Source organism: Lissotriton vulgaris, chromosome 11 (assembly GCF_964263255.1).
Source record: "Lissotriton vulgaris chromosome 11, aLisVul1.2, whole genome shotgun sequence".
NCBI lineage: Eukaryota > Metazoa > Chordata > Amphibia > Caudata > Salamandridae > Lissotriton > Lissotriton vulgaris.
Window position 1 is genome coordinate 197,779,692 of NC_141699.1, and position 13,396 is coordinate 197,793,087.

Sequence of the window (13,396 nt, forward strand, 5' to 3'; positions counted from 1 at the left end):
GGAATAGGAAAAGTTCAAGAAGGTTGGCAGGTTATAAATCCTTTGCAGAAGGATGATTGGTTGAGCATGATGTCACTGGGTGTGAGCTGTGATTGGGTATGTTGTAATTGAGCATGCGCAAATAAAATGAAATGCGGGCGCGCTGTGCTTTTGACGGAGCAGTTCCGTCCCCGCCCCGCCTGCTCAATGGAACGTCCAGCGCAGGTGCAAAATCAGCGCCGCGCAGGCGCGCCGAGTGGGCCGTGAAGGAACCGCTCCGTCACGAGCACAGCGCGACCGAGGCTGGTGACGGAGCGGTTCCGTCTCCAGCATGGGAAGGGTTAAATGTCATTTTCTCAGGAACTACTGCACGAATTTACACCATTTAAGAAAAAGGCACAAGTCTGAACTAAGGACTACCTCTTTGCCAAATTTGGTGTAATTATGTTCAGCAGTTCGAGCTGTAGCCGCGTTGAAAGGATCCTATGGAAAATTACATGGGGAAACCACGTTTTGGGACCCCCTTTTTTCTCGCCCCCCGCTTGACGAATCACCCCGAGACTTTCAGGATAGGAGCGGACCGGAGCGCCCCACCAGTTCTGCAAATTTTGCGAAGATTCATCAACCGGCGCCAAAGTTATTCCAAATAGAATGTTGTAGATTTCCTATGGCAATTGAGGTCCTAACTATAACTACCTACTGGCGACCCCCAGTAGGTAATATATCAATATACTTACATAAAGCAGTAGTTCTACAAGAAAGGAGCTGCACAAGTAGATGTAGACAGTTGGAAATATGTAAAACTAACTAAGGAAATATTTAAAAAAAGTTCCTGAGTGTTTCATGTCCTAGTTGGGTTCGGCCTGAGTGTCTGAATCAAGAGAGTTGTGCGTATTGAATGAGTGACCAGATTTCCAGGTCTGCAGATCTCCGTGATTAAACTATTTCTAACTCAAGCTATACTGGTTGCTTTTCCGCTAGTGAAATGGGCTTTGGGTCCACCAGGTATATGTGGTCGCGCTATCTGATAAGGTAGTGGGATTTATGCTTCTACCCATCTTGCAATTGAATGTTTGGAACTAGCTAGACTTTGTTTAATGTAACCACAGTTATTGAATTACGGTTTAGTTTCTGATAGTTTTATTTCTGTCTAGATAGTACTTTAAGACTTCCTTTTCGTCTAGTGAGTGCAGGGATCTCTCTGCTGGAGTTAATGGGTTAGGAAAAAAACGAAGGAAGAGTAACAGTTTGGTTGCTATGGAAATCAGGCACTTCTTTTAGAAGGATAGCTGGATGCGTCCTTAAAACTACTCCATTAGAGTTAAAATTAGTAAAAGCCTATTAGCCGATAAAGCCTACAATTCAATAACCCTTCTACAATTCAATAACCCTTCTAGCAGATGTGATTAGAATGATAAATATGGTCTTCGATGGAAGGTGCTGCATTATTGACCTTATCTATAATTTCGAATGGAGGACCCATTTGCTTACATAGAACTAGATTGAGGTCCCAAGATGGAGCTGGTGTATTTATTGGTAGATAAACTTTAAGGCTTTCATACATTCTTTTACCACAGAATCTAAAGAAAGATTTCTGTTGGGGAGACTTTCTGTAGGCTGTTCTAGCCTCCAGATGGAGGACATTTGTAGTTTTGATTTTGCCAGATGATGTAGATATGGTAAGATTACTTTTTCTTAAAAAGGGATTTAGTTGTAAGTTCGATTCAGGCACCAAATACAGAATCTTTCTCAAATAAAGGGGTAGCAAGATTTTGTTGAGGAACGTTTTGATACTAGTAGAATTTCCATACATTCTAGAGGTGCTCCGGGGTTCATGAAAGATGGCAGGTGAAGGTACTTGCAATGCAGAAACAGCATGACATTTATGCAACCTTTTCTTCCTGCCCAATATAACAGTACCTCTCATGCGGGGTACTGTTTTGATCTGGAGAAGTGTGGGAACACACAATTTAGAACATTTGTTGTTATCTAGTTAATTTATCTCTATTTTTGTCTTTCAAATGTAAGTGTGCAAAAAACACATTTTGTAAAATGCCGTTGAATCACCAGATATTATTGGTAATCCAAATTCATTGTCACACGAATAGCACCTATTCTTATACTACCGCCCATCCCCAAATCCGTTCTTGTTGTAACTAGGGCTATGTCACTGAACTATTTATTCCTGGCAATGTGCATAGCTGTTCTTTATACCCATTTTCATTCAGTGTGTCCGATGGATGTATGCACGGTCGAAACAAAATAAAAAAATCATAAGTTGCAGCTTGGTTGATGGCACTGGATGTCACATGATTTTTGACTGATAAACGCTATATGTCTCAACTGTAAGAGTTTAAAGATGTAATGATATAGTACTTTTGGAGATAAACCATCAAAGATCTACAGAAGAAAACATTATGAACTATTTCTATGTTTCTCCTACTTTCATAGCTTTTAATTTCAGCAGTTAGTGCCTCTATGAAAATCATGAGGGAACCACACAAATGGCCTATTGCGGAATTCATATTATGCCTACTTTAAACATTTTTTACAGCTTCTAGGTTCATTCTTGTTTCTTACACTTCTTTCCCCCACAAACTGCAAGTAAGTATAAATCTTAAAAATAGGAAATGACTAGCACTAAAAAAAATAAAAATTGCTAGACATGTTTTGTAAAAGAAATGCTTTTTTTACAACAGTGTCTGTTCTTAAAGCTGGGAAGAAGGGGGTCATTATAGCACAGCAAACCATTTCAGTTGAAAAATAAAACGCACAGTTTCTTGATAGGAACGTTTTTTCGAAAAAAAAACTATTTCCCCACATTTTAGCTATTTTGTTTCACCCCTTTATCGGAAACAACCAACTCTGGGGTACCTTTAGAATCTCCAAATGTTGGAAAATGGACACAAATTTGACCTAGTTATTGTGTGTGGAAAAGGGTAAGCTAAGGTGCCAGAGTTCCCCAAATATTTATAAAAAAAGGGTTCAACATGTAGAGCGGGGGAGGGGGCTATGGGCATCATGAGGGAAGTATCACTTAAAGGATTGAATCTTACATATTTTAGTCCAAGATTATTGTTCTAATGTGCTTTATTATGTGCAGCAGTGGGTGCAGATGTTTCCAGCAAGGCCTTCGGAATAGCCAAAATCACTATCAATTTCTCCTAACTTTGTGTTCAGTTTTGGATTTTGTGCATTAAAAAAGCTCTATTTCTTACCCATTTCCACCAAAAATTCGCAGGGGAGAATACTGTAATCAAAAAATACAAAATAAAATAAACAGTTTGCTTTTACACACACTTTATTGCTTTTTTGTTTAGACATGACAGTACTTACAGCAACAATTGACATAGGATTAACAGCGAGTAAGTAAATATTGTTACGTAGAGCCCCAATGATGTCATATATGTTTCAGGAGATCTCATTGTAGTGAAACTAAATAACGATAAACTCCATCACCCCCTCGATCCCTTTGATCACGGCACCTAATTTAGGAAACTCGAATATGCATCAACACACAAGAGGGGATATAGAAGTGATGTAAGCATGCGAGGGGAGGCTAAAAAGACCTTACACCTGAACGGACAAGGAAGAGAAGGGACCTGACCAAGCCACCATCCATAATTGTTAACTAGAAGAGAACCCACAGCATTGTTGACACTGGGTGTAATGGGGTTTCCAACGGAGCAGCATCTGCATTGGGAATCGCTGTAAAGTATGTGCAAGAAACGGTTAACCAAGTGCCATGTCCTGCACCTTAAACCCCTCTAAAAGAGCATCCCATTCTAGGGAGTTGGGTTTTGTGCGGGGCCGCGATACTCCTCTCAATGAAGAGCATATTTCTCCACAAGTCCCCAGTGGGCCACCTCGTCTCATCATTGGTCTCTTCCTCGGATCGGTCGGGGATGTCCATTGTTGAGTTTTGAGCCTCTTCACCAATAATAAAGCCAAATCCACACAGGGTAATACTATCTTAGAAGCTCAAGGATGGAGGCTAAGAAGACACTGCGCCGGCGTGCTTCATTGCTCTAACCCCGCAACATCAGATAAGGCTAATGCTTCCGTGGCCCAGTACGTGGATGAACAGGGACAAGTCCGTAGCATATGTAAGAGGTCAGCCTCTGAAGCCTTACAACAGGAGCAGCCTGAGGAGTTGGTGGAGAAATCTAAGGAAGCCTATGTGGTGTTAGATACGCCCTGTGCAGAATAGAAAACTGGATAAATGTAAATCTAGAATTGCGTGAGACATGTTTGGGATATTCAAGCATATGTGACCAGTCTTTATCTGGGATTTCCCAAATGAGACCTGCTTCCCAAGTCTGTTTTAAAGTAATCAGCGACACCTCCAGATGTGCCCGAAGCTTGTGATGGAGCCAGGGAATAAGATACCTCCCATTACCTAGGGTGTGTACTGCCTGAAGAAATTCGTGCCTGTCGGGTTCTTTCCCATTTTGGGCCCAATGCTGCTGCATGTATTGGACTATGTTGGCATGTATCAAAAATAATGTCTTGGGGACCACTTACATGAGCACGAAATCTGCATTTGACAGTAGCGTACTATCCTGAAATAGGGATCCCACTGTCAACACCCCTTCCTGTTCCCACTGACTCAGATAACGCACTGTGAGTGTTCCCGAGGATGTGGTTAGACCACAGAGAGTAATATTTGGTGCATACAGTGAGGCGATCTTAGTGTACATCAACACTAGTTTCCATAAGGCAATATCAGTTGTTGAAAAACACTGTACGTGTCAGGCAGTGTTGCAGTGATAGTTGGCATTTGCCCATACACTGCCACCACGGCTACTGCACCAAAAATCAAAACCGAGAAAATTCTCTCAGAACAAAGAGATCACTACTAAGTATATGACGTCCACAATCAGAACAATGGAATTCTTCTGTCCTCCGCATTAAGACATAGAGGTATTGACCGAGTAGGCAGGGGAAACCTAAGCAGGACTGATATGCACTTGTGAAGGGATAAGTTAGCATTGGACACAAAGAGTCGGTAGCCTGGAAAGGACCTGCTGACATTCGTGTATAGGAAGGAGGGCACTAAAAGGCAATCGCCTGATTCAGTAAGTCCAAAGGCTAATTAACACAGGGCTTCGGGAAACCAATGCATAAACAAGCAAATGGTAGTTTAGCAGTAGTTTAGCGGCGGAAAGACGGTTTGCCTGATTCTAGTGTATATCAGAAGTACCTTCTATAGCACAATCTTCAAAAGCTAATAATGTTTTTTTTCTAAAACTCTTTGTCCCTAAAGTTAGTCATAAAAAACGTACCTTAAATTAAAACTTACGATTGTTGCCTCTCCTTTTACTTTTAAATGCCCGTGTCCTTCCACTCTGTCCTCTGCATTCCTCTTCTCTCTGTGCACAACCTACTCTGTCACGTGCTTGTTACATACGCCTGTAACAGTACCTAATCTCCGCCAACGTTTTTTAATCCCAACAAACGTACATGAGCGCACATCCCCTCTTCCCCTCCCAGTGATGATCACAACTAAATCCTATTAATTTACTTAATTAATTAATTAATTAATTAATTAACGCCCCTTCGCTGGGGCAGCTGTGCGCTCAAAAAGTCAAAAGTCAAAGTCAAAGTCAATTGAGTCCACCTTAAAGACACAGGAGAGACTGCATGGAATGGTTTGCTGAAGCGCGCAAGACTAATCCCAATAACCAATAATACTGGACTAACCACTAACCGTTGGTTTTGCAGCAGTGTGCTGCCTGGAATCAAGCTCTTGTTGAAGGTATTAAACGCTATAAAAATTGCTATTACCTTTATACCTTTAGAGACCTATCTAGGCGATTCCTAGATTTCCTGCCATTTTTCCAAAAGGCATTAATTAGGTTTCCGTGATTTTTATTACGATTTAAGTGAAAAGTGCAACAGAAAACCAACATACCCATCACTTTTTTCCCCAGAAGAAAAAAGCAATCACCCTCAATGTAAACAATGTATATTGCCCATTGTTTCCACTTAAACCAATTTATGGCTCCCTCTGGACACCTAACTACTAACCCTCTGACCCACTTTAAAGTCTTCCCCTATTTGTCTCTATCAAGTTGACCCAGAATTCTAAGTTTCTTTGATCTCTGTAACCTCGACTGAGGTAAAGGTTGATCGGGTTCCATAGTTCACAAAATGTCTTTTCTAACCTCAGAGTTTCATAGGCTAGTTTCTCATGCCCGATCACAGACCATAACCTCTGTATTCAGACTCTGCTAATAATACCTGCTCCTTACCCCCCAAGTGACAAGAATACTTTCTTAATAACTAAAAAGAGATTGGAGATAGTTTTCCCTACAGCGGTGTGTAGAGGGAATGTTTCCTAGATTAGCCTATCAGGAAGTACCATCTGTGGGAAACTTAAGCAGTCAGCACTCCTTTGTTTTTGTTGGTTTAGACCAGTGGTTTACAACCTTTTGACTCCTGAGGACCCCCACTGATTCATTACTGGAAGCCGTGGACCCCCAATCAAGTTATGCGATTTACATTTCAAACATTAAAAGAGTAATTTGCAAAAAATACACAAACAAGTACACACCAAACAATAATTGATTTATTAAAGATTTTATTATTTTATATTGGAAAAAATATGCAAAGGATGGCTTTAAGGGGGCTCTCTTCCCAAGAAAATGTGGGGAAAATGGTGCATTCTACAACACATTTATCATTATATATTCAATTGTATCCGCTTTCAAATCATAGTAAATGATGAAATCTGAAAGAAACACGATGGGTATAGATTCCTTACCTTAGAATTACCCCCAGGCTTCAGGCTGGCTCCGGAAAGTTTTTCGTCAGCAGTACCTCTGCGCGTCGGAAGGTGGCGTCGGTCCGCTCCGCGTCTGTCGTTGGCATTGTGTCGACTACAGTCTTGGTAGGGGCTCTTCATTGATTTCCCTCACTATCACCCTCCAACAGTGCCTCTCATCTCTCCATAGCCCTTTCTGTCACATGTATTTCATTTGTTTTAAAGCACCTCTTATACCAGTGTAGGATGTCTGAGCACTTCACATCACACACATTCAGAGACAGTGACTCATACGTGTGTAAATGTGTATAGAAATTGTTTCATAAGGCAAAGGAGACCACAACGTGTAGGATTCACATGTCATACATACTGGTAGGCATGTTTTAAGAGTGATTGGTCTGGAGAAGCACAAACTCAGGATTCAGAACATAATTCAGTGGTTAGGGTTGACTTTAATAACAACAATTCATTCCTACCCAAACCTTTTTAGCAGCATCAGGATATAGAAAGACTGGGAAAAAACATAACTTACTTATACCATGCAGTTTGCATGCAGCTCTTTGATGGCAGTTCATAGCTCACTGTGCTAGATTATGATTGTAACTTATGAACTGCACAGTAACAAAAGAATCTCTGTGACAAAAGCAGTAACCCACTTATCTATGCATGTAAAATACTGGTCTTTAAAATTCATGGTACACAATCTTCGCAGCAGGCATATTAACCATCTGCGCTACCATAGATGAGTCAAAGCTGCATCTTGACAAAACTCCCAGCTCTCTCCAACAGGTACATTAATCACAGGAGTTATCTTGACACTTATTGTTGCCGGAAAACTGCAGGTTTTACAAGGAACTTTGCATTGCTTTTAAAACAGCTGCCTGCGAACCTCTTTGGAATGTTTCGCAGACCCCAGTTTAGAACCGCTGGTTTAGATGACTTAGTTTGACCAGTGTATAGTGCCACCTATAAAGAATCATGTAGATCACTTCTTCCACTTGCTCATGTCTCACAAAGTTAGCTATTCTGTGGAACGTCTCCTCCCTTTGTCTTACTTACAGAGTGATGTTTAGCACCCTTTCCCATTTGAGTTGAAATGGAAGTTTTCTACTTAAGTGCTGTGAGTTAAGGATCGAATACTTCCTATACACTAAATGTATTAAAAGACAGTGTTTTGAGGAACCTCACGAAAAATAATAACCCTTTCGTTGTCCTTGCCATCAAAGCAGGGTGGAGTACCCAGTGCCTCTATTGTCAGTAGTGGAATTGTTCCTCTTCAGAATGTATGAACTCCCTTTTCATGTCTTCAAATGTGTGGCCCACACCTCTGTCAAATGTGTCTTCTAGTCTAAAGCACTCTCGTCTCCTTCCTTATCTTCAATTGATCGCGGTCTCACCCCAGTCTTAAGTCCACATTGCAAAAGAGTGGAGTAAATGGCGAGGGAGGAGTGGTTAGCCCATTGTGCTGCTCAAGTAATCCCATACAGAGAGGGTGGCTCCAGTGGTTGGGCGAATAGAAAATAATACTTGTCTGATATTTCACACATTCATTTCCAAATGTGGATGTAAACATTCCCGATCTGGTCTCCATTAGTATGTTTTCTTATCCATGTCCTCATACATAGAGATGATACATACAAACAGTATATCTAGGCCACTGTATTGTTTTTATCATGGGTAATGTATATTCTACTTCTCCAAAATAGTTTTGCTATGGCGACCTTTAATGTGTTTTTCTTTAGGTGAACATGAACCAGAAAGTAGAAAGCTTAACCTACTCTTTGGCATCTTAAAATACCTCCTCGAGTCACCCCCAAAATCATCATTCTTGTACTTACCATTATCACACATAAGGTTCAAATACTCATCTGCCATGCATTTCTCATATTCTCCCTCCATAGTAGTGTCTATTTGTTTGCCGCTAGAGACCTCTTTTTCTCTTAGGGGTAAATCTGTATTCTTTAGCAAGCTGCCTGTCTTTTTTCAAACATACTGTATGCATTTTTCATATATTATCTCTTAAATGACTCTTTATCTCCGTGCGTGAATGTCTTGAACTGAAGTGCCATATCTCTACAATTCTTAAGTGTCCAGAAGGATTACTTATCCCTTCTTCATTACAAGACACTCCTTAGCTTACTGGCCCTATAAATTACTTTGCTAACCATTCATTTAGGCATTTGTGTTTCAACACAGTGTGTTGTTGTGGACATGGTACTTTCATGCTTGTCTCAGATTCCATCTACCTTAAAGATTTCTGTGATCATGTTCCCCACAGCAAAGTTACGCTAACCCCTTTGAATATGTGTCCCTGGTTTTCATGCATGAGTTGCCAGGGTTTCTCTTTTGGCTTACTGCTGTAGTCAATATCAGTACTTTATAGGGAGGGCTCATCTAACTTTCTGTACGGGTTTCGTTTACTCGTACAGAGTTTTTGTTGTATCTGCGTTGAACTTTGGAATTAAGACATAGCTCCAACTCAAAGCAGTTACATTATTCCAGTTTCCAAGGAATACCCAGCAAAGCTGTCCTTATCACTGACAACCAAAACTTAGAAGAAGGCATGATGTGTGATTGAATCAAACTTTCGCAAGAGACACACAATACATTGGGCCTCTTTGGCCTATGCTTTGAAGCAAGTTTAACCTTAATTTTTTTCCTGCTGGACTTGTAGTGGTACTTCCAGGGCATCAGTGTGTCAAAGTTTCCATTCTCTCCCAGCTAGTCTCAAGTGGATAGATTTTCCACCATAAAAGTACTGACTGTCTTCTTACTTGCTTAAGAGCTTTCTGGAGTATCAAATGCATTCTCATTGTATGGAGCCATTGGGTAGGATGACCATCCATCCATCCGTATGCCCAATAGACTTCAATGCTGTCTGAGCTAGGGACACGCAGATATAGTGGACAAGACTGAAAGACTACAATCATTTACAACATTCAGGTGATCCACCCGTGAGTAGTTACTCTTCCTGGCAAGCCGATGCACTTTTACTGACCTTTTCGCAAGTCTCTCTCCCCTCCCAGAAGCTCCATCCTATTCCTTTGTCCCTTCTGATGCTGAGCCTGATGCAGGGACCCCAACCCATATTGCGGTCTGTGAGAATGCGCAGAAGCACCTAAGGCTACCTATCTACTTCATAGAGGTGAAGGTCCAATTCTGTGTGTACTCAGTGGTCCCTAAAATAGTAAAAACCCTAGCTATGTTTGGTTTTTCCCCGATGTTTTGCTACAGGCACACCCAAGCCCCTCTGAAAGGGTGCTTCTGGTGCAAAAGTACCCAATAGCAAAATAACATTTTGATTGGAACTGGTGTTCGAATCCTACCTGTGGACCCATTCTCTCCCTCTTCCAGAGTCAGTTAAATAATTACCACTGATTTGAGGAAACAGTAAGGACTATTTTTCATCATGAATCCGATGTAGATTTGCATGCTGTGTGTATTCCACATCTAGTGTTTGGGATTGGAAACTAGCTTGTTTTTCTCAAATTGTTATTCGGGCATTCATCTTTAGCATATCTAGAATGGTTCTGTATGACTTGAATGAAAAATTCACAATCTACTAGCCACAGAGTTAAGTTATGTTTCATTGTGTGTAATAACAAATGATTTACAGTCTCTGGAAATCGAAGCTATCAATCCCATTTTAAAGATTTATGTAATGGTCTCCAATGTATGTGGTCCTTGAATATTCATTTAAAGTATGCTATGCCATGTGTAACTTCTCCTTACATCTACAGTTGTTTTACATTGTTTGCTAAGCCCTTTTCCAGATATATCTTTAGGTCTCACCTACAGTCTGCTTGTTGCCGAAGACCTGTTATCTCTAATACATTAAAATATTCACAAAAAGAAGGTTTTGGGTCTCTCTTTGCTCTTGATTGGACAACTTTCTTCTCTCTCTAATTTCCATGATTCTTTCCTCTCTGTTTACTGTTTGTACCTGCTCTGAAACATTACCTCCTACCAGGACTCTGATTGAGTGACTTGTTTCCTTTGACGCTTGCATTTAGGGAACTATTGTTTTCTTTTTCATCTAGCATTCCATGCAAGTGCTAGTGTTATCTTGCTCTCTCTTTTGTGTGCTGCTTCTCCCTCATAACCCTCCCTCCACTCTATGTTGCTCACCACCTCCTCCACAGCTTTTTCATGTTTTTTCGCCTAATTTTTACCGCCTCCAAACCCCTCTGCTCCACTCCCCAGTTGATTGTCTGCCCCCATTCCCAATCCAATATTGCTGACACTGCTGCAACCGATTGGTGGTTTGACTTCCTCCCCTCCATCCCCTGCTGCTTCTTTACCCCTTCCCTTGCCCCTCTTTTTTTATATTTATAAAAACTAAACTTTTTTTGAAAGCCTGGCAGATGCAGTTTGCTGACAGATGCTTTTGCACACGCACTTAATTTATTTTCATTTACTGCTCCAAAATGTTTCTGCCATCTTGGAATGGTGGATAAAAAATGGCAGCTGCTCAATGACTCATGCACACTTGTACATAATCACACTTTTTTTATCATTTTATTTTGATGCTGCTCAACATCGGCAAACATGCAACTGTTTTACTTTCTGCTGATGCTGAAACAGCATTGGCAAAATGCATCAGCAATATGTCTGCCTTGCTTCTGAAAGACGAGATCAGTCGGCTTTGCCTATGCTCGTTTGTACTTGCTTCTATGAATTTTGTGCTGCAAAGACTCTGATAACTTAATTCATTGTAGAATTCATTGTATTGAATTATAAGTAAATGTTGTCCAGTGTTCTAGCTAGCACCCTGCCAGTACACAACGCCTTTTATTAGATCTTGTCCAATTTAGAGACCTTTTATTATTTGTTGCATGATGTATTTTATCTTACAAAATTAAACTAAATGTTGCACACCGTCGTTCATACATTTTATGTTAGCTTATTACGGGTATGCTATTTTGCTTCAAAACATATTAAACCAGCACTTTTTAATGGTAAGCAGAAAGCAAACTAACATGATGTGTTCTTTTGTTAGGAATTTTGATGAAGTGATTGCGTGTTTTGCGGATCCACCAACGGACAGTCCCTTGTTTAGTGAGGCACGATCTACATTTTACGATGAAGAGGACAATAAGGTTTGTCCATGTGAAAACTTAACACCATATTCTGTGCATCAGCATTATTCTCAAATGATCACCCCTTTGGTGGACAGACCTTTTTATTGCATTGTGAATAACTCTACAATGTCTTTCTGCAGTACCATTATTGTTAAATAATAAGTACATTTTTGCATCTGATAGTAACATCTAGCCTCAGTTTCCTTATCCCAGAATCCTCCCCAGGCGCAAGACTGGATCTGGAAATGTTCCCAGCAGTACGCAAGATTGGATTTGAAAATGTTCCCAGCAGTCCCTTCGCACATCGGTAGAGGGCCTTGAGCGACTTCATAGCGACGTTATTTCCCGAATGTGTTTTCAGCGGAGTCCATATACGCCCTCCCCCTATGCGGTGACGTCAGTCCCTTCTTTTCTGCCCTAGCAAAACGAATCCTCACTGCAGTTCCTCAAGCCATTTTTTGGCATGCTTGATGTTTTTTCATCAACGAAGCAGTTTACCCTTTTTCTACCCTTTTCGATGTCCTTGGGGTTCAAGCCTTGGGAGTCCTGTGGATGACAAATGTCCGCCAAGGATCCTCACTCAGTTTGCATGCAGTGTCTGGGTGAGCACCTTATCTATGACAAATGCGTGAAGCTTCTTGTGGCCCAGATGTCCCAGTCATCAAAGTCTTCTCCTCGTCTTCGGTCCCCTACACGCTCCACGGACAAACTGTGCATCAGCTCTAGTAGCCGTTCCTGCGGACTTCATTCTCCTTCAACGTCCAGAGGTAAGTCTCGGCAGTCGAAGTCACAGCGTCTCCCGCATTTGTCTCCTACCGCTGGTCCCTGCTCTTTTGTTGCAGTGTTGGGACATGAGTCCGCCCTGCTTCTCTTCTCCTCTCCTCTCCTTGGTTGCAGGCGCCCTTGACCCGAATGAGACCATATTCTCAATCTCTTCATTCTATTTCTGGTTCGTAACCTTCCTCTGGAACGCCCCTGGGCCCGTGAAAGTGCTTAGGTCATGCCTACGTCCGCGCCAGCAGGTTCTCCCTCAGCTTCAGGTAGGCCTCCAGTGTCTTACCGGACTTAAGAGCCTTAGCAACGCCGGTGCACAGCCCATCAAGGCTCCCACCTTCGGCTTCTCCTCTGCCATGATCCCAATATACGCGTCAGGCTCTTGTCCACCGGCTCCAATGGTGGTGCTGCTGATGCCGTTCAATGCTCCTTCCGATGTTGAGGCAATACCTTCTCTGCATCGACCGGCTTTGGGTACAGAATCGGATATGGTGGCAATGAAGCTGACTGTCTCACTTCTCTGTTTTTTACGTCTGAGGACCATGGTTGTTCAAGTACTACCAAGGTTGTGATGTATCCCCCTCCCATTTCGGACACAGTTCCACCCCGTATGCAGTGTAGCTGGTTACTTGATTTGGGTGACACCAATGGCTTTGAATCTTCTGCAGCCTTCTGTCTCCTCCTAGTTTGGCTACGGAGGCGAGTTTTGCTCTGGCAGGCATGCTCAATCGACTTTCGGTTATACTCTTGTAGGAAAAATCCTTTTTGGACATGGTTAACCCTCACTTTTTGCCTG

At 41.7% G+C, this 13,396-nt stretch overlaps 1 protein-coding gene across 2 annotated transcripts in view; it reads left to right on the forward strand.

Moving 5' to 3' along the window:
• The window catches only part of ACACB (acetyl-CoA carboxylase beta), a 1,895,698-nt gene that overhangs the window by 719,712 nt on the left and 1,162,590 nt on the right, over positions 1-13,396 (forward strand). For both annotated transcript variants that reach the window (XM_086943101.1, XM_086943102.1), the window contains one exon: positions 11,745-11,844. In XM_086943101.1, coding sequence (XP_086799227.1) covers positions 11,745-11,844 — 100 coding nt within the window. The remainder of the gene's footprint in view (positions 1-11,744; positions 11,845-13,396) is intronic.